General features: G+C 37.6%; 1 protein-coding gene across 3 annotated transcripts in view; it reads right to left on the bottom strand.

Annotated features, from left to right (window-relative positions):
* Window positions 1-24,688, bottom strand: part of LOC121514969 (1-phosphatidylinositol 4,5-bisphosphate phosphodiesterase gamma-2-like) — a 45,522-nt gene that overhangs the window by 6,000 nt on the left and 14,834 nt on the right. For 2 of the 3 annotated variants that reach the window (XM_041795458.1, XM_041795459.1), the window contains exons 3-28: window positions 24,522-24,671; window positions 24,052-24,145; window positions 23,910-23,957; window positions 23,576-23,660; window positions 21,782-21,862; window positions 21,639-21,682; window positions 21,444-21,516; window positions 20,172-20,273; window positions 19,840-19,958; window positions 19,465-19,550; window positions 19,206-19,323; window positions 16,711-16,879; window positions 16,497-16,592; window positions 15,257-15,343; window positions 14,739-14,914; window positions 14,024-14,224; window positions 12,375-12,497; window positions 12,030-12,210; window positions 11,594-11,662; window positions 11,390-11,499; window positions 11,190-11,286; window positions 11,035-11,107; window positions 10,507-10,679; window positions 9,192-9,294; window positions 5,544-5,747; window positions 313-452 (exon numbers count right to left, since the gene is read on the bottom strand). In XM_041795458.1, the coding sequence (XP_041651392.1) occupies window positions 313-452; window positions 5,544-5,747; window positions 9,192-9,294; window positions 10,507-10,679; window positions 11,035-11,107; window positions 11,190-11,286; window positions 11,390-11,499; window positions 11,594-11,662; window positions 12,030-12,210; window positions 12,375-12,497; window positions 14,024-14,224; window positions 14,739-14,914; window positions 15,257-15,343; window positions 16,497-16,592; window positions 16,711-16,879; window positions 19,206-19,323; window positions 19,465-19,550; window positions 19,840-19,958; window positions 20,172-20,273; window positions 21,444-21,516; window positions 21,639-21,682; window positions 21,782-21,862; window positions 23,576-23,660; window positions 23,910-23,957; window positions 24,052-24,145; window positions 24,522-24,671 (3,002 nt within the window). Of the gene's footprint in view, window positions 1-312; window positions 453-1,757; window positions 1,773-5,543; window positions 5,748-9,191; window positions 9,295-10,506; window positions 10,680-11,034; window positions 11,108-11,189; window positions 11,287-11,389; window positions 11,500-11,593; window positions 11,663-12,029; window positions 12,211-12,374; window positions 12,498-14,023; window positions 14,225-14,738; window positions 14,915-15,256; window positions 15,344-16,496; window positions 16,593-16,710; window positions 16,880-19,205; window positions 19,324-19,464; window positions 19,551-19,839; window positions 19,959-20,171; window positions 20,274-21,443; window positions 21,517-21,638; window positions 21,683-21,781; window positions 21,863-23,575; window positions 23,661-23,909; window positions 23,958-24,051; window positions 24,146-24,521; window positions 24,672-24,688 lie in introns of those variants that run through there. The other variant, XM_041795461.1, reaches the window with a different exon arrangement.

Below are 24,688 nucleotides of genomic sequence, written 5' to 3'. Positions count from 1 at the left end.
TAAATTCTCCCACTTTTTGGGGTTAAAGACAAATTACCAATTAAAGCAAGCTATAACAGCTATAGTTGGTCACAAAAGATTTAATGTCAATATGTAATCAGAAATTAAGAACAATACTTGAGGTTTTCTGTCGTGAAAACCTTTAACCAACTACAATTTAAATTGGTCATCTCTGGTCAAAGCAGCCAACTGGACCAGTTCCAAAACTGGTACATGTTGGTTAGTAGGACTTCTACATATTTAAAATGAGAGCTTATGTTTAAAAAAGACAGCATCCCCTCATGTAAAGTGTGCGTGTAAGAGCAAACTTACCCTAACCACAATGTTGTATTTGACCTTCTTGTTCTCCTGCTGAGGATCGTAGCTGTCGTTGCGCATCAGCTCAGGCTGCAGCACATAACCAGTCTGTCCATTCAGGCTGAAGAGGGCGCTGTTCAGCTGGGTGTATTTGTCTAGGAAGACATATTAACACTACATTCTTCTCAGCTCTACATGTCATAATATTCAGCTGAAAACACTTTTTTTTCCTCCAATGTAGACCAAAAGCTTGAACTGGCCTCCAAAAAAGAAACAAAAGATAAGGGAAATCTGATTTTGCAGACTGGCATTGTTGTTCTGCTGCTGATCTCACTGATGATGCATTGACATTAGAGTTAGCATGTGAGCAACATACAAACACATTGTGCACACTATCAAACCACGACTGCTCACTCAGACAGTTTCCTTATGAACCATGTTTACTTTTGAAGTTGCACATCAGCATGGACTTAGTTTAGTGCAGTAAAGTGTAAAGCATCTGCTGACTCAATCAAAGTGTAGTCTTACACGCATGATTTAGTGTGCAGGGAAATAGAGAACACTGATTTGGGTTTGTGGTTGTGTTTCTAAGAAGATGACCACTGCTTGTGGTAATTTCGCACATAAGTCTGGATTCTGCCACATGCAAAGAACTTCTCAAACTTTGTCAAACAGTCAACACCTAAAAAGAAAAAGAAAAAACACTACCATCAACCTTGAAAAGCTAAATCTTGCAATCTAGTCCTTCATTGCTGCATTTTCAAATAAAATCAACAAAATTGTCCATCTACAGAACAGAATGTCATCATAATAATATCATCAAAATATTCAGAGAATCTGGAGAAATCTCTGTATGTGAAGGACAAGGTCAAAGGTCGATATTGGATGCTTGTGAGTCTTAGGCCCTCAAGCAGCACTGCATTTAAAACAGGAATAATTCTCTGCATGGGCTCAGGAGCACTTCCAGAAATCAATGTCTGTCAACACAGATGCAAATTAAAGCTGTATCATACAAAGAAGAAGCCATATGTGAACACTATCCAGAAATGCTGCTGTCTTCTCTGGCCACATTCATTTAAAATGAAGTGACAAAATGGAAAACTGTTCTGTGGTTAGATGAACCAAAGTTTGAAATTATTTTTGGAAACCATGGACACCATGTCCTCTGGAGTAAAGTGGAGTGGGACCATTCAACTTGTTAACAGCAGATCGCTCAAAAGCCTGCATTTCTGGTGGCATGGGGTTGCATTAGTGTCTATGGCATGGGAAGCTTACACATCTAGAAAAGTACTATCAATGCTAAAACATACATAGAGGTTTAAAGCAGCATACATTCCCATCCAGACAACGTCTCTTTCAGAGAAGGCCTTGCATATTTCAGAAAAACAATGCTAAACCACATACCACATCCATCACAACAGCATAGCTTCACAGTGGAAGCCAGCTGATCCTCAGCTCACCTTATAGTACCAGGCCTCAGGACAGCCCAACCAATCAGATTACAGAGAGAGAAAAAGAAAATTGCATTAACTATTGGACATGCACAATAAGAACTCAAAGTAAACTCCAGTGATATTTGGCTCTAAACAGACAGTAAACTGTCGCAGATTATTTAAGCACAGTGACTGATAAGAAACTGAGGAAGACATTGACCATTGACATGTACGGACTCAGGGATCACCATCTGAAAATACAGACAAGTACACACACACACACACACACACACACACACACCTGGATACCTAGAGAGGACAGACTGTGTCAGCTTTGTACAAAGAACCAGGTAGAAACTGAAACACACTTCCTGCTGCACTGCAGTAAAAATGAACACATCAGAAAAGAGTTCAGTAAACAAATCAAACGAAGCGTTCCTCACTTTGATTCACAACAAATGACATACATATTGGGAGAACAAAGACTCATCTGCATAGATGCTGCTAAATACTTCAGATCCTGTCATAGCCTGAGGGAAAACCATTCAGTCTCCTTCCAACCAACACACTGAATTATTTGAATCTTTGACATTTTGAATTGCTTTGGCGATGAAAGTGATCGATTTCCACGCCAATAAAACCAATTGAATTGAATTGGAAGAGTCCAGGTGCTAAACTGGCCTGTCTGTTTAGACCTTTCATCAATAGAAAACATTTGGCGCATCGCAAAACACGAAATCCAGCAAGACAACCCAAGACTGCTAAGCAGAAAAAAATCCTACATCAGACAAGAATGAACATCCCTTTCCACAAACTCCAGCAACTGGTCTCCTGATTCCAGACGTTTACAGACTGTTGTTTAAAGAAGAGGGTGTGCTACACAATGGTAAACATGGGCCTGCCCCTACTTTTTTGAGATGTGATGCTGCCATCAAATTCAAAATGAGCTAATATGGGGCGCAGGTGGCATGTACGTGGTCGGCCCGGGTTGGAACCCGGGCACTTTCTCGCATGTCTCTCCTAGGATTGCCACCTTTTCAGCATAAAAATTAAAGGACGCCCCACAATCCTCAGGGCCACAGCCATCATTGGCTGGAGGAATGGGGTGCCTGTACCATGACTACTATTACCACTCTTTGAGTTTTGTTGTGGAGGCCATTGTTTCCTTTTTGGACTATTTTTAATAGGGCTGAATGATTTGAGAAAATAATCTAATTGCAATTTTTTTCATCCAATATTGTGATTCCGGTTTAACATGCGATTATTCTCTATATTAAAACACACAAAGCTATTTCCCCCAGAAATTTATATCCACAACCCAAAATCTACAAATAAATGTTCCAAATTTCTAAGAAAATAACTAAGATTTATAAAAGTACCCCCTTCCCAAAAAACTCAAATCAACATCCCAAAAATGTACAAGTAAATTTCTGAAATTTTAATAAGAATTCTAATAAAAATCAAAGGAACTTCTTAAAAATTTACAAGACATTTCCCAATTTTTCATAAAATTACCTAAAGTTTCAAACCTAATTCTCCCCAAAATTTAGAAATAAATGTAAAACATTTCCCTAAAATACCTACAATTTTCTAAAAAAAAAAATTTCAAAGAAATTCAAATTCAAATTCCTAAAAATTTCAAAATACATTTCTCAAATTTCCGCAAAAATATCAACAAATTTCTTCGCTAATTTTAATCAATAATTTCAAATGGATCTAACAAAAATGTCTCCTTGCAAATATTTTGTCCTATATTGCAAATTTGATATGAGTTGTAATGAAGGGAGTGATGATTTTATGGATTTATTTTGAAGACAAAAATATACAAAAATAAAGAAAGTAGGAACTTTTGTCAATTATTCTATAAAATATTGGCACTTGAATGTTTGCAATATGTGTAGAGCAAAACACCTCTGCCTCAAAAAATCTATAAATGCAACAAGTATCAACAAATCAGTGGCAAAGAAGTACGTGAGGAACGAAAAATACAGAACAAATGGCATCCTGTATTGACTCAAAACAGGATGCTGCATTTAACTGTCAAATACAGGACAATAATGTATTTTAAAGGACGGGTGGCAACCCTAGTCTCTCCCAAGCTCTCTCATCCCTGTTTCTATTCACTGTGCTCCACTATCAATAAAGGCGTAACAAAATATTTTCATGAAATGATCAAATGTTTCAGCTTCAACATCTGATATGTTTGTTTATGTTTATGTCATTTTCTGAATAAAATATGGGCTAATGAGATTTGCCAATCATTACATTCTGTTTTTATTTACATTTTACATAGTGCCCCAATTATTTGCAGCTAGGGTTGTAGTTTCAATAAGTATCACACAAATCTCGCGAGATCAAAATGTTACAAGATGTCTCGTCAAGGTGAAAATCATCTTGCAGGATCAATATTGCCCAGACACCAGAAGTAGCAGTTGTCCTGACAGAAAACAATACCTAACTGGAAGTTACAAAAGATCACAAAGATGCCCTGGAGACTTTAATTTTTTTGGTTTGCCAGCTAATGAAGTAATGGAGCTGATCCGTTCCCATTCAGAGCACTGCTCCATCCCCCACCCCCTCCTCTGCGTGCACTACTCAGGGCCGTACATGATCCGCAAATGCATAATAAGTTCATCATAACGGTGTGAAATGATTAAATGCTGCTGCTGGAAACCTGTGCAGTCTCCGTGAGTTCGTTCATGCGTGCAGACTCAATCTTAGTGCCAGATTCGTGACTTTATAATTTTGATTCAGTCGCTGCTTTGTCATGTCTACTTCTCCTCTGACCGTCTGTCAGTCACACATCCATCAGCTGTTGGCTGTGCGTATCATCAGTTAGAAGCTTAACATGTGTAGCAAAACGGGAATACTGCAGCGGTAAACATAGCAACGGAAACTCTGTTTGGGCGCCATGGAGTCCACTATTAGCTCCAAAAAGCGAAGTTCTCGCTCCAGTTAAACGCCGCCTGTTTGTTATTGTACAGCAGAGCAGAGACACACACTCGCTCACCAACGCACACACATTAACACACACCCTTATCTGTGCATTGTGTCCAACACTGTCAAAGCTCATATGAGAAAAAAAGACAACAAAACAATAAAATAATCTATTTCTCTAAATTAGTGTAAAAAACAAACAAACAAATGTGTTATTGAAAGAAATATTTCTTTTGAGTGTTTTAAATATGGATGTACTTAAAGAGGATGAGAAATAGTTTGATTTTACTGATGCAGCTCTTTATATTTCAGACTGTTGTAAATAGTTTTTAAATTACTTTCAAAATAATCTGCTTTTATTATTATTTTATTTGCAGCAATGAGTGCATAGTGTAGGAAAATAAAGATGTGGTAGACTATTAAAATGAAAGGTTTGATTTAAAAAGCATTAAAATGTACAGCCTGAGTCAGAGTTAGACAAGATAAACTGTGTGTAAGCATTGATATTCTATTCAGTACAAGAGGAGATTAAACATTTCTGAATAGACCTTAATGCTTGGCATTTATGACTTTCAGCCATATAAAGGACATATTTTCCACTCATATTTTTTTCTAAAATTAAAAAAAAGTGTAAAATCTCATCTCGTCTCATCTCATGAGATAAGGGTCTCGTCACACCCCTACATACAAATATCTATGTATAATTGCATATAATAAATGTGCCCTAAAGATAAAAAGGGATAAAAAGATCAAATTTGATAATAATCACATGAATTCAAGGTAGCACAAGAGTACAAGCAAGCAATATCATATTATCAGCATTTTTACTCCAGTTGACCTTGATGTAAGGTCAGCCCAGCAGATAACCTCCAATACCTGCAGTCTGATAGTTCAGAGCCACCATGTGACAGCCCACAGCCCACAGTGGATAAGGGTCATAGTTGGAGGACTCCACACGCTGGCCTTTTGGATAAATTCGACTGAGAGCCTTGCGGTTGTACTGCAGGAAGTCCTTGGTGCGGCTCTTTCCTGGAATCTTATTCTCCACAAAGGAACGGATCTCTTTGTAGGTGTAGCTGTCTGCAAACAGAGAAGAGACAAGTATTTGAAGAGTGGAGGATTGGCTGATAACAGACAACCTTCGACACAAAAAGATCAACACCAGACCAAAACTGTGTTTAGCTTGTGTTAAAAATATATTATTTTTTAGTTTAGAATGTTGTAGATGGTTGTTACTTTCTAACACTGTAACTCTGACTGGTTGTTTTGTTTGTGACTTCTTGTAGGTAATTGTTAGTTACATTAAGACTAGTTCTTATTTATTTTGGATATCTGATTACTGTTTATTAAAGTTGCTGTAGTTTGGGGTGTTTCTTGTTCCTCTTTGATATCATGTTAACTGGTTGAGTCATGTTGAAAGATATCTATTGTTGAAGACAGTAATTGCCAATTATCTTAACCCTTTGATAGCTGGATTTTAATATTGTTTCCTAGTGGTTCTCTGTCTGTTGATGTTGTAGACGTCACTGCAGAGACTGTTTGGGTCGTGTTTGTTAGTAAACTAGGCTGCAAATAAGTACAGTATCCTAGCCAGGTCGCTTCATAATGTTAGCAGGTTGTTGTAAATAAAATTGTACTACAAAGTAAAAAAAATATTTTGCCTGTCTTGTACTGCAGTATAAATGCGATAGTTACGCAATTTGGCTCCCTAGCTACTGTGGATCAAACTAAACAAACTAGGTTAAGGTATTAGGTAAGGTTTGGGAAATTCCCTATCTTGCCAGATACAGTGCTGCAACTCCTGACAGGTTTTCTTCAGTTCCCTAGAAGCTTTAAATTAAGGATCTGACTCATGTACATAGCCCCAGCGTAAAACAGCTACCTGATTTAAAAAGTGGTGTGGATGTGGGGTTATGTGTAATTCAGTGCATTTCCAAATTTAGATCTGTTTTACACAGGAAACCTTCTACTCTAGATCATTTTTCTCTTTCCACTTCCTGTTTGTTGAAGAACTGAGTTGTGGTGAGAGAACAGTGAAGGTAGATCCTCACTGACTGAGGTGTCTCATGTAAAAACATTCACTGTTTCCCCCACAAACAGAGGCTAAAGCTGTGCAATGCATGATGAAAGCAATGAGTTTACCATACTGCATATACACTAAGCTTCCACTTCCTCTGAACACAATTTTCCAGTACAGTGAAAAATAAAGTTTATTCAAACATTCAAAATTCGTTTTAGAGATCAAACACGATGCTAAACTCAAATTACAAGCATTAAAAGGGATAACCTAACTCCAAGCTATGACACTCATATTTGTTTGAATCTATTAGGACAGACATAGATTCATGGACGTTGTAGGAAAGTGTAGTATAAAGACTGGAAGCAGGGGAAACAGGTAAACTGGTAAGCTTAGCTGTGCTCGAAATCACTCACTCATTTGTCTACGCCTCAGTTCCTATATGGTTCGCCATGGTCTTACCAGCATAATGAAAAATGTTTTCATGATAAAGGAAAACAAAAGAATTATTCAGCTTTTGGTAAAATAATGACAATAATTTATTTGTGAGACAATGGGTCTTCACCATCATAAGGAAAGTATTTGCCTGCCTGACCATTACACCAACAGGGACTGTTATGACAATGTATTTAAATACATTTACTTTAATATGGAGTTGACCCCCTTCTGCAGCTATAACAGCCTCCACTCTTCTTGGAAAGCTTTCCACAAGATTTTGGAGTGTCTCTGTGGGAATTTGTGCCCATTCATTCTAAAGAGCATTTATGAGGTCAGGCAGTGATGTTAGATGAGAAGGCCTGGCTCACAATCTCAGTTCCAGTTCATACCAAAGGTGCAGGTGGGGTTGCGCTAAGGGCTCTGTGCTGGCCAAGTTCCTCTACAAGGAATACATCAAACCATGTCTTTATAGTCCTTGCCTTGTGCACTGAGTCACAGTCATGTTGGAAAACAAAGGGCTTTCCCCAAACTGTTGCCACAAAGTTGGAAGCATAGCATCGTCCAAAATGTCTTGTTATGCTGAAGCATTAAGATCACTCTTCACTGGAGATAAGGGGTCTAGCCCAAACCCTGAAAAATAGACACTCCTCCACCAAACTTCACAGTCGGCACAATACGGTCAGACAGGTAACATTGTCCCAGCATCCACCAAACCCAGGCTCGCCCATCTGACTGCCAAACAGAGAACCGGGATTCAACCCTCCACAGAACACGTTTCCACTGCTCCACAGTCCAGCGTTGGTGTGCTTTACACTACTCCAACCAACACTTGGCATTGGGGTTGATGCTGTGAGGCTTGCATGCAGTTTCCATGGAAATCAATTTTATGAAGCTCCCACCAAACAGTTTTTGTGCTTACATTAATACCAGTGGAAGTTCTGAACTCTTCAGCTATGGAATCAGCAGAGCGTTGGAGACTTTTACGCACCATGAGCTTTAGCAGTCTTGGTCTTCTGCTTTGTGGAATTTCACAAACCGTCTTGTTGCAAAGGTGGCATCCATCACAGTACCACGCTTGAAGTGATCATTCTTTAGAATGGCCCATTTTGTGTAACAAATGTTTGCAAATAGAGAACGCACAGCAAGGTGCTTGCTTTTGTGCACCTGTGGCAACGGGTCTGATTGAAACCCTTGAAGTCATATATTAACAGGTGTGGCCAAATAATTTTGCTTATCATCCACAAGTAAAGTCAAAAATTGTTTTCTTGTTGTGCAGATGAGTCTACTATATAGTCGACCACTAAAGACAGCTCACTATAAAGGAAATAGGAGTAAGAAACGAGTGAGGGATTTCTGACACAACGAATAACATCTTATCCAGAGTTTGGACACCACTGCAAAATGGTATATTCACTGTGCCAGTTTTCAAGATGAGAAAGCTTTTTGACAGCTTTCAAGGAAACTGTGAAGTTATGTCACATTTACATTTTTGTATTAATCCTTCTTCCACCACCAGCTCTACTTAAGGTAAAGAACGTGTTTTTTGTTTTTTATCCTGAGCTACATCAAATGAAACATGAAGTGCTTAATGTAAGTAGTCTCTTCTGCTGTAGAACAAAAAGGTACACAACTGTAGTACTTTTCCGCTCAGTGCCTCGATAATATAAATAAGTGTTTAAGTGTTACCATGAGGATATTTCACCTTTTTAAGTAAAATATTTAACCAGATTATCAGAAGATGCTATTTTTGTTGACTACATCTTATCAAGTTAATGTGTTTATGCATTAATCCATGCACGTTTAATAATTGCAAACCTTGTGAGTGGATGAGCTGACTATCTCAAATTTTTCAAATTAATTACTCTATAATAAAGAAAATGTCATAAACTTTTAAATTCATACTGAAACAAGCCAACTTTATCAGCTTTTAAAATTATTAGTACAGACTGTCTTTGTTGGAGCATGTTTCCGTTCTGCAGCTGTGGTAAAGTGGTGAGGCTGTTATCAAACCATCATGCTGCTTTTGTTCACGCATCTTTGTGGTCAGTGTAAGCATGTGCAGTCTTTACCAAAGCGATCTTTCTCCTTGCTGCGTGGCTGACAATAGACCACCAAGTCCGACATCTCCATGGCAACCTCTGCCTTCTTCTCCACTTCCTCCTGTTGTTTGATCTGAATACGGACAGAAAAACAGCTACTTCCTGTTTGCAATGTAAAGTTGACAGACTACCAGTAACTAACCCCACTGTTTGATTTCACAGTTACCCGTCTGGTTCAGTGACACTCAGTACTCTGCATCTGTGTGTATATTTATGTTGCAACTTATTTTAGATGGTCCCTCCAGGTTTGAACCTTAAATTTCTTCTTTCTCCTGCTTCTTACACTAGATATTTACAACCCCAGTTCCAAAACAGAATTCAATGATTTTTACATCTCAAAAACACATATTTTATTCATATAAGAACAAAAACACAAATCAGATGTTTAAACTGAGACTTTTTTTTATTTTATGGAAAATTTTAGCTCATTTTGAATTTAATGGTAGCAACACATTTAAAAAAGCAAGCTATGTTTACTCATGTGTAGCACCCCTTCTTCTTCTAACAACAGTCTGTAAATAAATGGGGTGTGAGGAGACGAGCTGCTGGAGTTTTGGGAGAGAAATGTTGTCTCATTCTTGTCTGATGTAGCATTCTAGCTGCTCAACAGTCCTGGGTCTTCTTTGTCAGATTGTTTCCTTTATGATGTGCCAAAGTGTTGTGTTTGTGAAATGTCTGGACTGCAGGTAGGTCAGTTTAGCACCTGGACTTTTCCACTGTGAAGCCTTGCTGTTGTGATGGATGCAGTAAGTGGTTTAGCATCTTACTGCAATATGCAAGACCCTCCCTGAAAGAGATGCAGTCTGGATGGGAGCATATGTTGCTCTAAAACCTCTAATTTTCTGAAATTGTTCTTTTTTTTCTTTTTTCTTTTTTTTTTTGCAGATTGGTGAACCTCTACCAGCCTTTACTTCTGAGACACTCTGTCTCTCCAAATGCTCACTTTAAACTCATTCATGTTACTGACCTGTTGTCAATTAACCTTGTAAGTTGCAAAATGCTCCTTCAGCTGTTTTTCACAAGTTTCACGTATTTTTCCAGCCTTTTGTTGCCCCGTCTCAAATTTTTTGAGATAAGTTGCTGCCATCAAGTTAAATATGAGTTAGTTTCATGAAATAGTAAAATGTTTCACTTTCAACAACTGATGGGTTGTTTATTTTTTATTGTGAATTAAAAATGGGTTTATGAGATTTGCAACTCATTGCACTCTATTTTTATTTACATATTGTGCAGCGCCCCAACTGTTTTGGAACTGGGGTTGTTCGTACAGAGTGGATTTTCTTACCTCTTGTTCCCTGTTGTACTTCTTACTCATCTCTCTCTGCGTAATGTCCCAGGCCACCTGGTACCATGCATACAGCTCCTCTACAGAGCTAGCTGCCAGGTCAAACTGCATACTGCCCTGCTCTTCGTCCAGCAGGTTCAACACATATGGCTTCCCGTTTTTACCGTTCTTCACTAGAAACAAGGAGGCATAAAAAAGCATAGTGAGGAAACAAGAGACAAGTTAAGCTTTCATATCACTGGTGGATATTTGTGACACTGGATTTAAACTAAGCTTGTTCTTTTCATTTGTTCGGCAGCAGCAGGCACAAGCTGATATGTATTTTTAATGTTTCTAGGATTATGAATTAAAACATTTTGAGTGCCTGGACCTGGATTATTTATACCATTTTTGTCTCAAGTTTTCCCCTATTCTGAAGCAGTCCTTTCCACGAACTTTGGGAGTTTGAGTGACACCAGAAATGTGCCTACTGCCTCTTTATTTACATTTTAATGATGTAAATGTTATGAAGACATTGACATAACTCACAGTTTTGGATGTTGCACTTGGAGATGTCCACAACACCCTTACATAGTTCCCCCAGTGGGTTGTCTTCCTTGTCCTGCACAACATAAACACAATGACATTAGTGTTGGTTAGTCTCCATGTGTTAACATTCATGAAAACGTGAACCAGATGTTTACCTGGTCCTTTGTCTCAGGTTTGGCATTGTTGGACACCTCCTCCACATAATTAGATGGGAAGAACAGCTGCACTTTTCCACCATGGTCACCTTTCCACCTGAGGTGAAGAGAGAAAACGACAATATATACAAAATGATCAGCTCTGTGCATGTCTTTTCATTTGGCCATGCTAGTTAGGGGGTTTATTGTTGTAAACTCACCATCCATCATTTTCCTTTGATACATTGTGGATCAGAGCTCCTATGCTGAAGCTCAGCTCATCCGGCCGTTTAGCCTGATAACTGTAGATTGCCCTGACTGTATTTTGAGGCTTAAAGGAAGACAAACAGACACAATCATTAAAGATAACTTTAAGTTCACAGACTGCCTATGTAGGTTGATTATATAGAGTATCATGTACAAACCAGTGCTGGCTCAATCTCATTGGGCTCCACATATGTCTTCACCTCATACAGAGAGGCACAGTCTTTCTCCTGTTGGCACAGAGGGCATGTTTAGTTTATAAGTAGAACAAGCTAATGTTGACCTCACTAAGGGTCCATTTACAGTATTTCTGATCCTGGGCCTCATGTTTTTGACATTGTTGGGAGTTTGGATACAGGTTTAACATGGAAGCATTTGAACAGAGAACATTTTTGCCTTCTTTGAATAATTATCTCTTTGAATGGCTATTTGTATGAATGTTGCTCTAAAACTAAAGTTATCTTGCCTTGCCTCCTTATACAGTAATTTGCACTGGTTGAAAATACCAGAAGGGTGGGGTCACAATGTCTCATTAAGGAGAAGGTGGTGGGACCTGAGGCTATATCACTTGAGAACCACTGATCTAGAGTAACTCACTGTGCTGAAGCGGTCCACCAGCTCAGGGGTGACTGGGTAACGTAGCTTGATCTTGCGATATAGTGGCTTCTTCCTGAAGTAATTAACCAGCTCCACCAGGCTCTCAAACTCTGTCGTGGTGCCCAGCAGGTACATGTTCCCCTCCTTCTGGATACGGCAGTGTTTCACTTTACCATCACCTCTAAAAGCAAGACAACTTATTTATTCATATTTATTTATTTCATTATTAATTTAAACTTTTATTTAAACAGGAAAGCTTTGTTGAGATTAAGAATCTCTTTTCAAGGGTGTCCTAGCAAATTAAAGCATGCTAGGCATGCAGAGAAAAATAAAGTGTAGCATCACCTGAATGTGATGGCATAGGAGTCTGATTCTCCCTCTCTGGAGCGGATGAGGAAAGCTCCATCCCTGGGAATCCTCAGCAGGTAATCCTCGGCCTGACCTCTGCTCAGGTTAGAGTAGAACCACCTGTACAACACACATACAAAAGGACTGTTACATTATGAGGTAGATCCACTAAAAGTGCAGACTTAAGGATGAGAATTGCATCCGCAAATAGCTCCTTTTCTTGCAACTGATCCACAAAAGAATATTTGTGATGATGTGCAGACAGAAAACTGCCAACAATTTTGCCAGTCCAGTGCATTTAGCGCTTGTTTTAACACAGGAAAAGGAAGGAAAAAGGAAAAATCACACACCTGTCAGCGCATTAGATGATTATCAGATATGTGTGATTTAGAGACACCCACCCACACACATATCAACACATAAAAACATGTAAAACTACGACTGTCAGTCACAGTATTTGCAAACAAATTTCAATGTTTTCAGAATTTACTACCACATTAAACCTCCTTAACATTTTGTAGCGACAACAATCGCTATGACAATGACAACAATCATGCCCTTAAACAGAGTTTTAAAGATCTGACTTCCTGAAGACGGACAACATCTTCAAGATTTATACCCCCAATCCTAAACAATTCATGTGACTATCATGGGCTTATTAGGCGCTACAGATATCTTGAGTCTCAGTTAAATTTTCAGTGCCTAGCTTTGATATTTTTTGGTCTTGACTGAAGCAACAGCAGAAAAACAAGAAAACCAAAATCTCACACAGGTAGGATGTCGCTAAAGGTAATACTGTTGTCAGGGTTCTGCTGCCTAGCAGCGGGTACTCCTTTTCCCCTCCAACCCAAAATGTAGACAACACCTTGGACTTAAACTGCTACTGTGTTGTGCATTGCCAATTTTCAAGTATTGTTGCTTAGCCTTGCCATGCCCCAACTGACATTACGCAGCAATTTTACAAATTGCAGCAGAGCATGCAATGACACATTTTAATGCCTAAACAATACACACTGCATATATAGGAAAAAATTATCTTAATTCAAGCTAGAATTGTCTTTGTACTTTTGTATGCTCTAGCAATTTCTTCCTTAACATAACTGCTCTTCTCTGAAGAGTCATGGGATTGTAGGTAGTGTCACACAAAACAAACAGACACATGATGGGGAAAGCATCTGGAAAATGTCCCTTAATTTAAGCTGAGACTTTTAAACAATGGCAGAAAACTAAATTCCCCATTCTGAGGAATTGCGTCCTCTATAACAGGACAGAATATTGGCCTTTGAACCCTTGAACCAGGAATAATTAATCAGTTTTCCCTTTAGAGCAAGACAGTATTTGGGAAAAATTCAAAGATATTTCCTCCTAACATTCCTGAGATAATAGATTAGAAATAAAGTTAAAATCATGTCATTCTTTCTTCTTCCTTATACAGTGAAAAAAAGTAATGTTCATAAGAAATTGTGACTGCTGATAGTATGAGGCTGTTGTCACAGTATTACTTTCCTCAGGCAGTTTATTTATTAAGGGTGTAATAAATTATAGTTTCATTTATGTGAACTGACTGGTGTTTTATGCTGATGTTTTGGCATGTGTATCATTCCTATCAGATACTAATGACTCATTATTGATAACCTAAGACACACCGTTCATGAAGATGTGGGTCGGGTCGTGGCACAGAGTCAGTGAGGCGCAGTTCAAAGTCATGGCAGCGCAGCGGGTTGTCTCTGTAGTGCTGGATCAAGGAGTACACGGTGGAAAAGTGCAGGTTTGGAGTCAGGTAAAAGAAGGTGAAGCCCCCTTCTGTACCAGAGCGAATACGACAGTGCTGAACTCTCCCACCCCGCCTAGAACAAATGAAAAAAAATTCATTCATATATATATATATATATATATATATATATAAAAATATCATGTGATTTGTCTACAATGAAAAGAATTAAAAGAAATACTACATTTTGACATTTAAACTTTCTACATCTCAGCTTTTGAACCACAGCCTTTGTTTCTCTTTACTGGCTTGGTGAGATGTTACTATGTTGAGTATGGTAAAATATTGCTGAATATTTGCTGTTAAATGTTTGTTTTTGAAGGGGCAGATTAGTAGACGTGACTGAAAATGATGCAACTTTCTGTGATCAAAAACAGCTGCAGCCCAAAAGCTGGTAAACCTAAACTTAAACATTCAGATAAATATAAAAAGGTCTATTCACAATGAAGGTCAACAAAAATCCAAAATGTCACTTCAACATGGCTGTCACATTTAAAAGTTATCCCAAAATATTGCAGACAGTGACCTAGATGGCCTAGTGATTAGATATTTCCTATGCTATCCACCATTTTTTTTTTCAAATGTTGTACCAGAAAGAGAGGGTGAGAGGGTGGTCTGTGGCAAAGTTGTCACTTTCTCGGACCAAGAAGGTGCCATCTTTTCCTCCGGTCTCTGCACAATAATCACTGATCAGCCGCTCCGCCTTCTGCCGGCCCTCGCTCATGCGGCCGTGGAACCAAGGCTCTGAACTGTGCAGGTCATGGTACTGAGGATGACAAAAAGACTCCTGTTATCTCACACTAGCACTGGTTTGATTAAGAAAATCTTACTGCATATTTCTGAACCTTTCATGTACATGAGTAATTTGAGCATTTATTTGTAGAAATACATGATGCAGCATAAGCCATGTGTAGCAAAATGACTAATATATCAGTAATGAAGTTATTTTTACCACATATAACTGCATGAACATCTATCATGAAAATAAATGGGTCATATCCTCATTTTAAAGGCATGGATAAAAATATGAAAAAACAAGAACAAATTCTAATTAAAAAATGCAGTGAAACCTTAACACCTAAACTTCACTTTTCCTCTCTATTTTTACCTTTCTGGGATCTTCCTCCTCCTCCTCGTATTCCTCGGCATAGTACAGTTTGTCATCAGAGATCACACAGTAGTGAGTGTTCCACCGCTGAGAAAAGAACAAGAACATTTTCTTAAAGAATACGCTGACTTTTCAAAACCAACTAATCATATTTAGTCTGATGTTACCAGTTTTTGAAAAATCCTTGGAAGGTGATTGGACGAATGTTCTGTTTGTCACATCATGGCGGGCCAATCAGAGTAAGCAAGAAAAAAAAGGAGCACCCTCCAAACAGTAAAATCTTCAAGGTGCATGACAAAGAGACTCACTAGAAAAGGAGGTGTCAGCACTCAAAAAATGTCCTTTTAGGTAGTTTTATTTAGGCAAGGCATGCGTTTCGACTCGTGGTCTTCTACAGCGCTGAGGAAGACCACAAGCCAAAATGCGTCTGTTGTGCCTTGCCTAAATAAAACTACCTAAAAGGACATTTTTTGAGTGCTGACGCCTCCTTTTCTAGTGGGCCGATCAGAGTGACAAGACAAAATGAGGCAGTACTTGTGCACAGCTCCTGTGCTAACCTGAGCTTTACAGGCTATACAGGTACTGCTGCAGTACTTGAACAATGGCGCTTGTCGTGGGCTAATGTTTACACCGAAGTTTATTGGGAGATGTGCAAAAATATCTTCTCTGCTAAGATAAGCTTTCAGTGTGGGTCTATGCTTTTGTTTTATTGAAGAAATGTTGTCCGGGTCTGATCAAACAGCTGCTTTTCTTCAGTTACATCCGTGCTAATTGCACCACTAGCAGCCATTGCAGACACTGACTTTTAGCACAACCTAACTCCACTCATAATGATTGGAGAAGAGCAGGAACATCTTTTTCACTATGAAAAGCTTAAATTGCGGCCCTTTGCTCTTGTTTAAGTAGAGAAATGTGGGGCATTTCCTGTGATGTGCACAAACCTTTGCAAGGTTAGTGCACATCACAGGATTTGTTGCTCTGCTTGGCCAAATATAAATGTGATGGACAGAGTTTTGGTCCAACACTCTGAATTTGAGTTTTGAACGATTCTACCCTTGCCAAAAACTGTCCAGAGGTGCTGCCCAACGGATGGGAAATATCCCATAGCAGGGATATGTGAAACAGCCTACCAGGCGCATCAGGTTAGACGTAAAACATATCTGACCAGTCAGCCTCATGATCTGAGTCTTAAAGGAATGTTAGTTACATTAACATGACCCTTTAGCATCTCTCACTTTACCTGATCAACAGGGTCCCAGATCTCCAGGTCCCCCTGTTTCTGCCCCTTCCTGAAGTCTTTCGCGACTCCTCCTCCCTCCATGCTGAGCTTCTTGTGCTGCACATTGAAGAGGAGAAAAAAAACGACTGTAAATGATGAAAACACACAAGGAAACAACACTGTCTCTCTTTGATGAAAAACAAAATACCATTGATTCATATACTGTTCACAGCACCTTAAGTATGATCTTTCCCTTCAGCTGACTCGGTGAAGGGAGCTGCTCTGCCATCTGCTCCACAGGTTCAGTCAGCAGTTTGTCTCCAAACACATCTTTGAAGATACGAGCCATCTGACGCTGCTGCTCTATGGGACAGTGCTCCTCGATGGACAGGATCAATGGGAAGCTGAGGGGGGGGGGTGACATGTGCTGTTAAATGTGACAGGTAATATTAATTTTGATGCAATTTCTTTAGAATATCCTCTTAAGCACACTTTCATTGTCAGGCATTTTCTAATCAGTTTATGTCATTTTGCTAACCTTGGTTGTTTTAAATGTGCAACGTAAATAAATAAAAGGATACGTGATAAATGTGCAAAAAATTATTTCAGTTAATCTTACTAAATTTCAATTATTGTAATTCATTTGAGTTTTAAGTCTCGAGCCCTTGCCTTTGCCCATGATTTGGACTTTTCTCCTGTGTTCTGTCTTTAATACAGTGGTCCTGTGGGGCAACCACATTATTACCCAATAACTTACATGAACACCTGTCAAAAGTCAAAACTCAATGGATTTACTATTAAAAGACAAAGAACTAAATCATAACAAAGGCCAGCAAAAAGGACTACATTAGCAAATCATGATGAGACACAAATCCCTGCCGGAGAGTCACCATGCAGCAGTCCCTTGGGTTTTTAAAGACCCAGTAAAGTGAAATCCAAAATGTGCTTCTTAACACACTAGATATGTTAAAAACAGTTGGATTTAGATCCTTAGAAAGTTTTTCACCTCTTTCCTGGATGGGTTTAATTTGGGCGGGGCAAATATGTGGGCTGATGACGTTACCACTTACCAGCCCACAGTGGGGATTGGCCCTGTCCCTTTAACACTGCAATATAAAACCACAGAGCAGTTCATCTCACCACAGTCTGTTGTTAGCTGATGTCGCTGCCTTTATTGAACGTTAACAGTCAGTTACATGCTGGTTTTAGTTCATTGTGAGGTTAATAGGCTAAATCTATCAGCCACAGTGGCCTTTGGATCATTTAAACATCATAACAGAGATCTGAGTCAGAAAACAGACTTCATCTCTTCTCTAGCACATAGCCAGGCAGCTTCTCTGATCAATGTCAAGGTCAAGGGGCAGGCTAAATGTCATGAGTACTCTTCTCTATTCAGATTGTAGCATTTTTTACGAGAGGATCGTATTTCTCCTGAGTGGGCCTGGCTTACATCTCTTAATTTCAACTTTCTCAACAAGTAAACCTACAATTCAATGAATCATTTTTTTCATAATATTTTTTGTGTATTTAAATGTGTTTGACAATGACATTTGACACTGAAATTCCTGTAATTACAGTTTGCTCACTTTTGTTATAAATATCCCAAAACAGTGACTCAAAAGCAGTTTCAGTTGTTCAGAGTTGGGTATGAAAAAAAAAGAATAAAACTTATTCATGCTCACCTCCTCTCCTTTCATGTTAATTCAAATGAATTAATGCTTGTATGAAAAGTTTTCCTTTAATTCAGTGAAAATGACATTATAACAGTAACATTGGTTTCTTGTTTGATCTAAGGTTGAACAATTGAGAAGGGCTTCACTTTAAATGAATTTGACACAAAGAATTGTGGGTCATCTTTTCTCCTATCGTAAAGGATGGTCCAGTGTAGCCTGTACTTTATAATAAAGGAAGCAGTGAAGCTCCTCTCTTTATCATTTAGAGAATTCTAACAGCCCTTACCATGGCTGACCTAATGCTTCTGGGTCCTTCAGTTTGAAACCCTCCAAACCAAAAAAGACTATTTAAAAGGACCCCTGCTTTTATAGGTAGCTTGAAGATTTTTAACATGGACATAACCACAGAAAAAGGAACTTGTAATGGATAGATAAGGGAGTAAAGGATCAGTACAAAGGTAAATGTTAAAAAACACAGGGTGCAGATAACTTTTGACTCATCCACTGAGCTGTCTGTGAGATTTTTAAGTGAAATGAGACATTAAGGAGCAGTGGTTGACTTATTTTATATCACTTTGGATGTAGAGAGAGACACAGCAGTGGCTTAACTAAAGTGTGCTGATAGGGACAATAAAGCATGCAATTAATTGTGATTCTAAAAAAATAATGTGCTAATCATGGATCTAAATTAAGTGTGATCAATGTGATTAATCTTGACCATGACCTCTAACAGCTTGATTTCTGGCAGTTATTAATGAGGTCAGTGTAAATTCTGGCCATTAACTGAATGTTTATTGCAACTCTGCACACAAGAGATCATATTTTTCAACTGTGTTCACATAAAGATCATAACAGCAGGTTTCTAATTAAACATGTGCAACACATTTTGCTTTAAATTACAAGTTACAGAAATCTCATTAAATGTTTTGGAATAAACGTTTATCTCAATCAGTGTTGCTTTATCGATTTTTGCTTTTAAAGTGAGTTGTGTGTGCTTTAGTGTTAGAGAAGTGTAAAACCACAGACAAATTGTGGATTTTTTGTGTGTGAGTCTTACTCTGATGCGACAAAAGCGTGGTTGTTGATGGCCTTGACCACATCCTCAAACTTGATCTTGGTGGTCCTGGTCCAACCATGGTAGATGATTGGCTCCCCGGGACCCTCCCAGCAGTCCACTAGAAAAATTTAGCACACACGAAAGAAAAATTTACAAAAACAGCAACTCGTTTTGATTGATGCTGTTAATGTAGATAAGGTAGGTGAAATCAAAAAGATGTATCACCTGTGTGAAGCACGTTGAACTGATATAAACTTACATTCAACACAGCGACATCCCAGACGCAGACAGCGAACGTAAGCCTCTGTGGAGGATTCACTACGAAGCTGATCACCTGTCAGGTAGCTGATAAAACAAATAAAACATGGAACATGTTAACTTAAAGGCCCTACACAAAATAAACAATGTTTCTATGAGATAAATAAGGACCAAGATAGAGATGGAGATTCATTCTAGTTTATTTGTGCACAGTTCCGTTAATATAACACACATTTCATTATAAACTCATTGCACTTATTAGACAATTTTTATCTTGGGTAATAATGACATTTCTTGTGGTGCACTGGGGTCATTTTTTCACTCACTTGTGGTGTGTTTTAACTGAGACTTTATTATTGACTAATTGTGTACTGACGTGTTGTGTGAGGAGCTGATCCAGTAATGGGACAAAGGATTGTTCATGTCCAGGTTGTTGACTTCTGAGAACTTGGTGTCCCACACAGAGTTCTCCTTTGAAAACAGGAAGCTGAGGAACTAGAAGAGCAAACACAGAAAGTTAGCATAGGTCTCTTTATGACTTGTGTGCACCATTCAAAGCCACTTCTTGCTTTACTACCTGACAGTCTGTTCAGTGTCACATTGAGGCTAAACATGGAGATGAAACACTTTCTACATACAGCGGCTTTTATCACGGTCTGTCTTTTTAGATTCTTTCTCTGTCAACCACATGAAGGTAGAGCAGAATACCTCGCTGACAGTGAACTCGGGGTCGTTTGTTTTCCTCATGGTATCATCAATAAACATGGTCATCAGTTCTCTGACCTGGTTAAGATCATTGGCCCAGGGTTCCTGATGGGTTATGGGACAAAGAAAAGGGAAAATACATTAAACATCAATTCAATGTGAACATTAAGACATATTTCTAGTATCTATTCTTGTCAGCTTGAATTTTTAGCTTAAAATTTAGCATTACACTTCATAGTTTTATATATTTAGTTTAGTGTTTTTTTCAATTCAAATTGGTGAAACAAATGTTAAACATATGTCATGCACACTTTTTTCTGGTGTAAAGCCCACTGTCTAAAGCATGTGGCAAAATTGAGTTGGGGTGTATCCTTTCAACATATTGCTATCTAAACATTTTACATTAATGGTGAAAAGAGCAAAAAGAGGCTGGCTTATGTTGCCTGATTAAAAATGGATATGTTTAGTTGGAACAACATGAATCATATTAATCAGAGTACTCTCATTGTCTTTAAGAGCAGGGTGCACCTGCAGGCTGGCAAGTTGGTATTTACACAGTAGATTTTTGTTTTTATTCTAAAATAGACCAAACTCTGGCCGGCTTCTTAAACTTCCTTTCAGTGTGTCTGAAAAGACAAACAACACTCACCAGAAACTGTATCAAATATGCTTTTGGAGGGTTTAAGCTGTATATCATAGAGGCTTTCAAAATGTTAGTGCTGGGCACAAAAGTGACGGTTACACTGGGAGGAAAATGGGAAAGACACCTGTGCTGCTGCCAAGATGTTTTGCCAAGTGAATGATAGGGCCCTTTATTTTAGCACAATATTTAAACAATGTAGTTTCATCCTAGCAAGTATTTAGTTCTATAGTTCCAGTAATTCATACTGTTGTGCCCTGAGGCAAGTCTCAACTACATTATATGTTATTACTACAACTATCCAGCAACTAAAGATACCCTATCATGTTAAAGTGGCTATTTTGCATGGGTATGAATAAGGTGTGCCTTGAGATTTGGCTTGATCTTAGGTTTGAAAAAAAGTTTGAAACCACTGTCTTAGTATAAAGGTTTTGTCTGAAGTACATTACTTAATGGAAAACCAAATAAAACATGTTAAAACACATTTTAATACAAAAAAAGTTAAAGAATGAATAATAAAAAGCATGATAACAATGACTTATTTCAAATAAAACAAGGCAAACTAATGATTTTTTTAAAACTTTATGAGTAATAAAGAGACTGATGTACTTATCGTTAACTGGAGCTTCTTTTACCTGTTGCTGGTAGATGAGGAATCTCTGGAAGTCATGAAGTAAGACTGCAGAAGCATCTGGTTTATCTGTGTTACTGTGTAACAACAGGACAAAGAAGACCAAATTAACATTAAACTATCTAGAGAAGCTTTCTTTTTTATTTTATCAGGGTAATGTTGTGTTTAGCAAAAAGGAAGAGGAAAAACAGGAGCTTACCCCATTATAAAAGCACATGATTCCTTTTTGAACTCCTCTAGGATCTGCGTTTCAAAATATCATAAATTTGAATGACAGAAAACGATGAAGTGTAACAACACATGAAAGATCTGTGTATTTTATTATGATAACTTAAGACTTACTTCATTCTGTTCGAACATTATGTGGTTGTATAATTTATGAAACTGCTCAAAGTCCAGCTTGTCTTTCTTTGCTCCAATTTCCTGTGAAGAGTAACAAAAATACTGATTCAACAACACACAGCATTCATCTAAACAAAAAGTTTGACGCTAAAAATGTTTAGATGTTTTGCTTATTTCGATGAATTTCTTGAAGTTTCACTTTTCATATCAGAAGAGTCTGCACAAATAAGGCTTATAAGTTTGTCAGTCAGTAAGCTAGAGGACTTCCTCGAAATATTTATACTTTTTATTAATAATATTATACCATATTTACCATTTATATTAATTAATATTGTTCCACAAAATCTGCATTGCATCTTTTAGCAAAATCTGCCAGATAACACAAAGCATATGGATGCAAAAAAATGTATATAGAGACATGCTTTTTTTACAATCCAGAAGTTAACCAATATCTATATCTTTTAAGTTTCTAGATTTTTATGGGTGAAATGCTCAGTCTTTTATGATGGTTCCAACTTCAATAAAAATAAAGGGCCTAAATTGGTTTTTTTGCCTAAAAATGGATGCCCTTTTCTTTAAATACCTAAATCTGCAGGATTAGCCCTAGTACACTGGTTCCCGACCTTGGGTAGAAGTATAATGTATGACAGCATATAAAGGCCACACAAAAGAAAAATCAACAGGGGATGTTAATTTTTGAGAAAAAAAGTTAACATTTTTGAGGGGGAAAAAATTGACATTTTTTGAGAGTATAAAGTCAGATATTTACAACAAACCAAACACAGAATTTCTGAGTTTAAGAAACTGTATTTTTAAGAGGAAAAACTGAAACTTCCAAGTTTAAAAATGCTTGAATCTAGACATTAGAAGAACTCTAACATTTAAAGTTTTTAAAATAATAAATTAATTACCTTGTTAAGTAAAAAGATGTGAGAAATAAACTAAAAAAAGTGGTTTGATAGCCCCAGTTTAAAGAAACGTGTCTTCTTAGTCCAGATTACACTGATAATGTGATGGTTTTTTAGCCTCAACTGTTAATTTGTGCAAGGAAAAACAGTTCAGTCTGGTATGATTTTCTTTTGCAAAAAATGTATATTTTATAACTTTATAATCCAAAAAATTCTAAGTTCACATAGATTCATGACTTTTAAAGGAAAATCTTTTAGTTTTTTTCTCATGAATTTATAACTTTTCAAATTTAAAAAATCAATTTATTTTTAGAAAATTAACAGATTCCCTTTTCTTCCTATCTTTTTAGTGGCTCTAATATGTTGTAACAACAATTAATAGTCCATATATAGATCTTTTGGAAAGAACAAGAGTATGTAGGCCTATTATGTTGGGATTTTGTCAATGAAAAAGTTAAAATTGTAGGTCTTAGGGGGGCTTAGCCTTTTATAAATACAAGTAGGGGGTGCTTAGAATAAAAGGTTGGGAACAACCATTGAGTTACATCAATTTTATTTTAGTCAAATTCTTACTTCAGCCAAAATGTTTGAAATACTGTTAGCATATTTTTACCTCACTCTGCATAAACTATGTCTTTTTTTCACCATTTTAAAGAGTATAACAATGCCATAAAATGATACACAGCATGATGAAATAGTAGAAATGTGAGGCTCCTTCAGTAGAAGTTTTTTATGATGAACAAATTTAACCAGAATAGTGCAAATGACAACGCTCTCAGGTGTTGATAGAAAGAGGTATCCCAATACAAAAATAAATTTCTTTTAAGTAATATGCATTGATTTATTCCACATTAATGATGACAGTGGACAATGAGAGGAAGACTACCTGAAATTTGTCTTTGAGGGCTCGAGTGCTTGGTACTTTGTAGTTGAGCAGAGGAAGAAGAGACTTTAACTCTTTCATGGAGATGCTGGTGGTGAAAATCACAAGATAAAATAAATTATCTATAGAAAACTTTTGTTATTTGAAATAAAATTAATCTTTCATGCCACTATGAACTATATAATTTTCAAAAGAATCCAGTTTTGCTACTTTTGACAACAGTTTGAATTTTAGCTATTATCATTAATGCAGGACAACAGACGGGCTAAAGAACACCCTTTACATTAATCATTTACTGTATGTCTAGAGCTAGTGTAACTGGATGAGCAGTTGTTACCTGTTTGTTTTTGAATGATTGACAGAATACATCTGCTTCCTCAGCCAGCTGGAGAAGAAACAGACATTTAACTGACAAAGTCTCGACCAATAAGAACCGGGCAAATGTGCTGACATGAGTGTTTTTATGTACATGTATGTACCTTTCTATAAGAACTGGAGTGGGAGCCTCCAGTGTCTCTTCCCTCAGCAGCTCTAGTCCTATCAGCCATTTTTGAGCCTCCTCCACAGAATCAGCTGGAAAATAAACACTGAGCTTTGAGGGATGGTAAGCAGCTTTAAAACATTTAGGATCAGATATTTTGTTCTGGAAAAACTAAAAGCCTTGACATATCTTTTGAGTGAAATGTCAGTGTATTTTCAGGAGCAAAGGTTGTACCTAGGGAAATGTTATTAGTATATTTATTCTCTTATTTCAATCTATATGTTCTGCAAAGTTGAAAATAACTATTTGAGAGTCTGGTTGTTTTGAGCATTAAAAAAAGGCCGTTTTAAACAATATTCATTTTCCTTTACAAAATTTCTTATTTGACATAATCCTATCTGTGATCATCAGATCAGAAGAAAAAGAAGATTGTATGTGAGAACATGAAGACATTTATAAAAATCTCACCTCCCAGACTGAGCGTGCTGAGGACAAACTGGGAGCCGTAGAAGATTGTGAAGCAGGTGTTTTCATCGTGTTTGTCCTTCCCATCCTTTAAACGCTCAAAGTCCTTGGAGTTCCTCCCTGGACGGATCTCTCTGATTTCAAACAGATCCACTGAAACACAGAACAAA

Source organism: Cheilinus undulatus, linkage group 9 (genome assembly GCF_018320785.1).
Source record: "Cheilinus undulatus linkage group 9, ASM1832078v1, whole genome shotgun sequence".
In the NCBI taxonomy this organism is placed as follows: Eukaryota; Metazoa; Chordata; class Actinopteri; order Labriformes; family Labridae; genus Cheilinus; species Cheilinus undulatus.
This window is presented reverse-complemented; position numbering and strand designations above follow the sequence as displayed.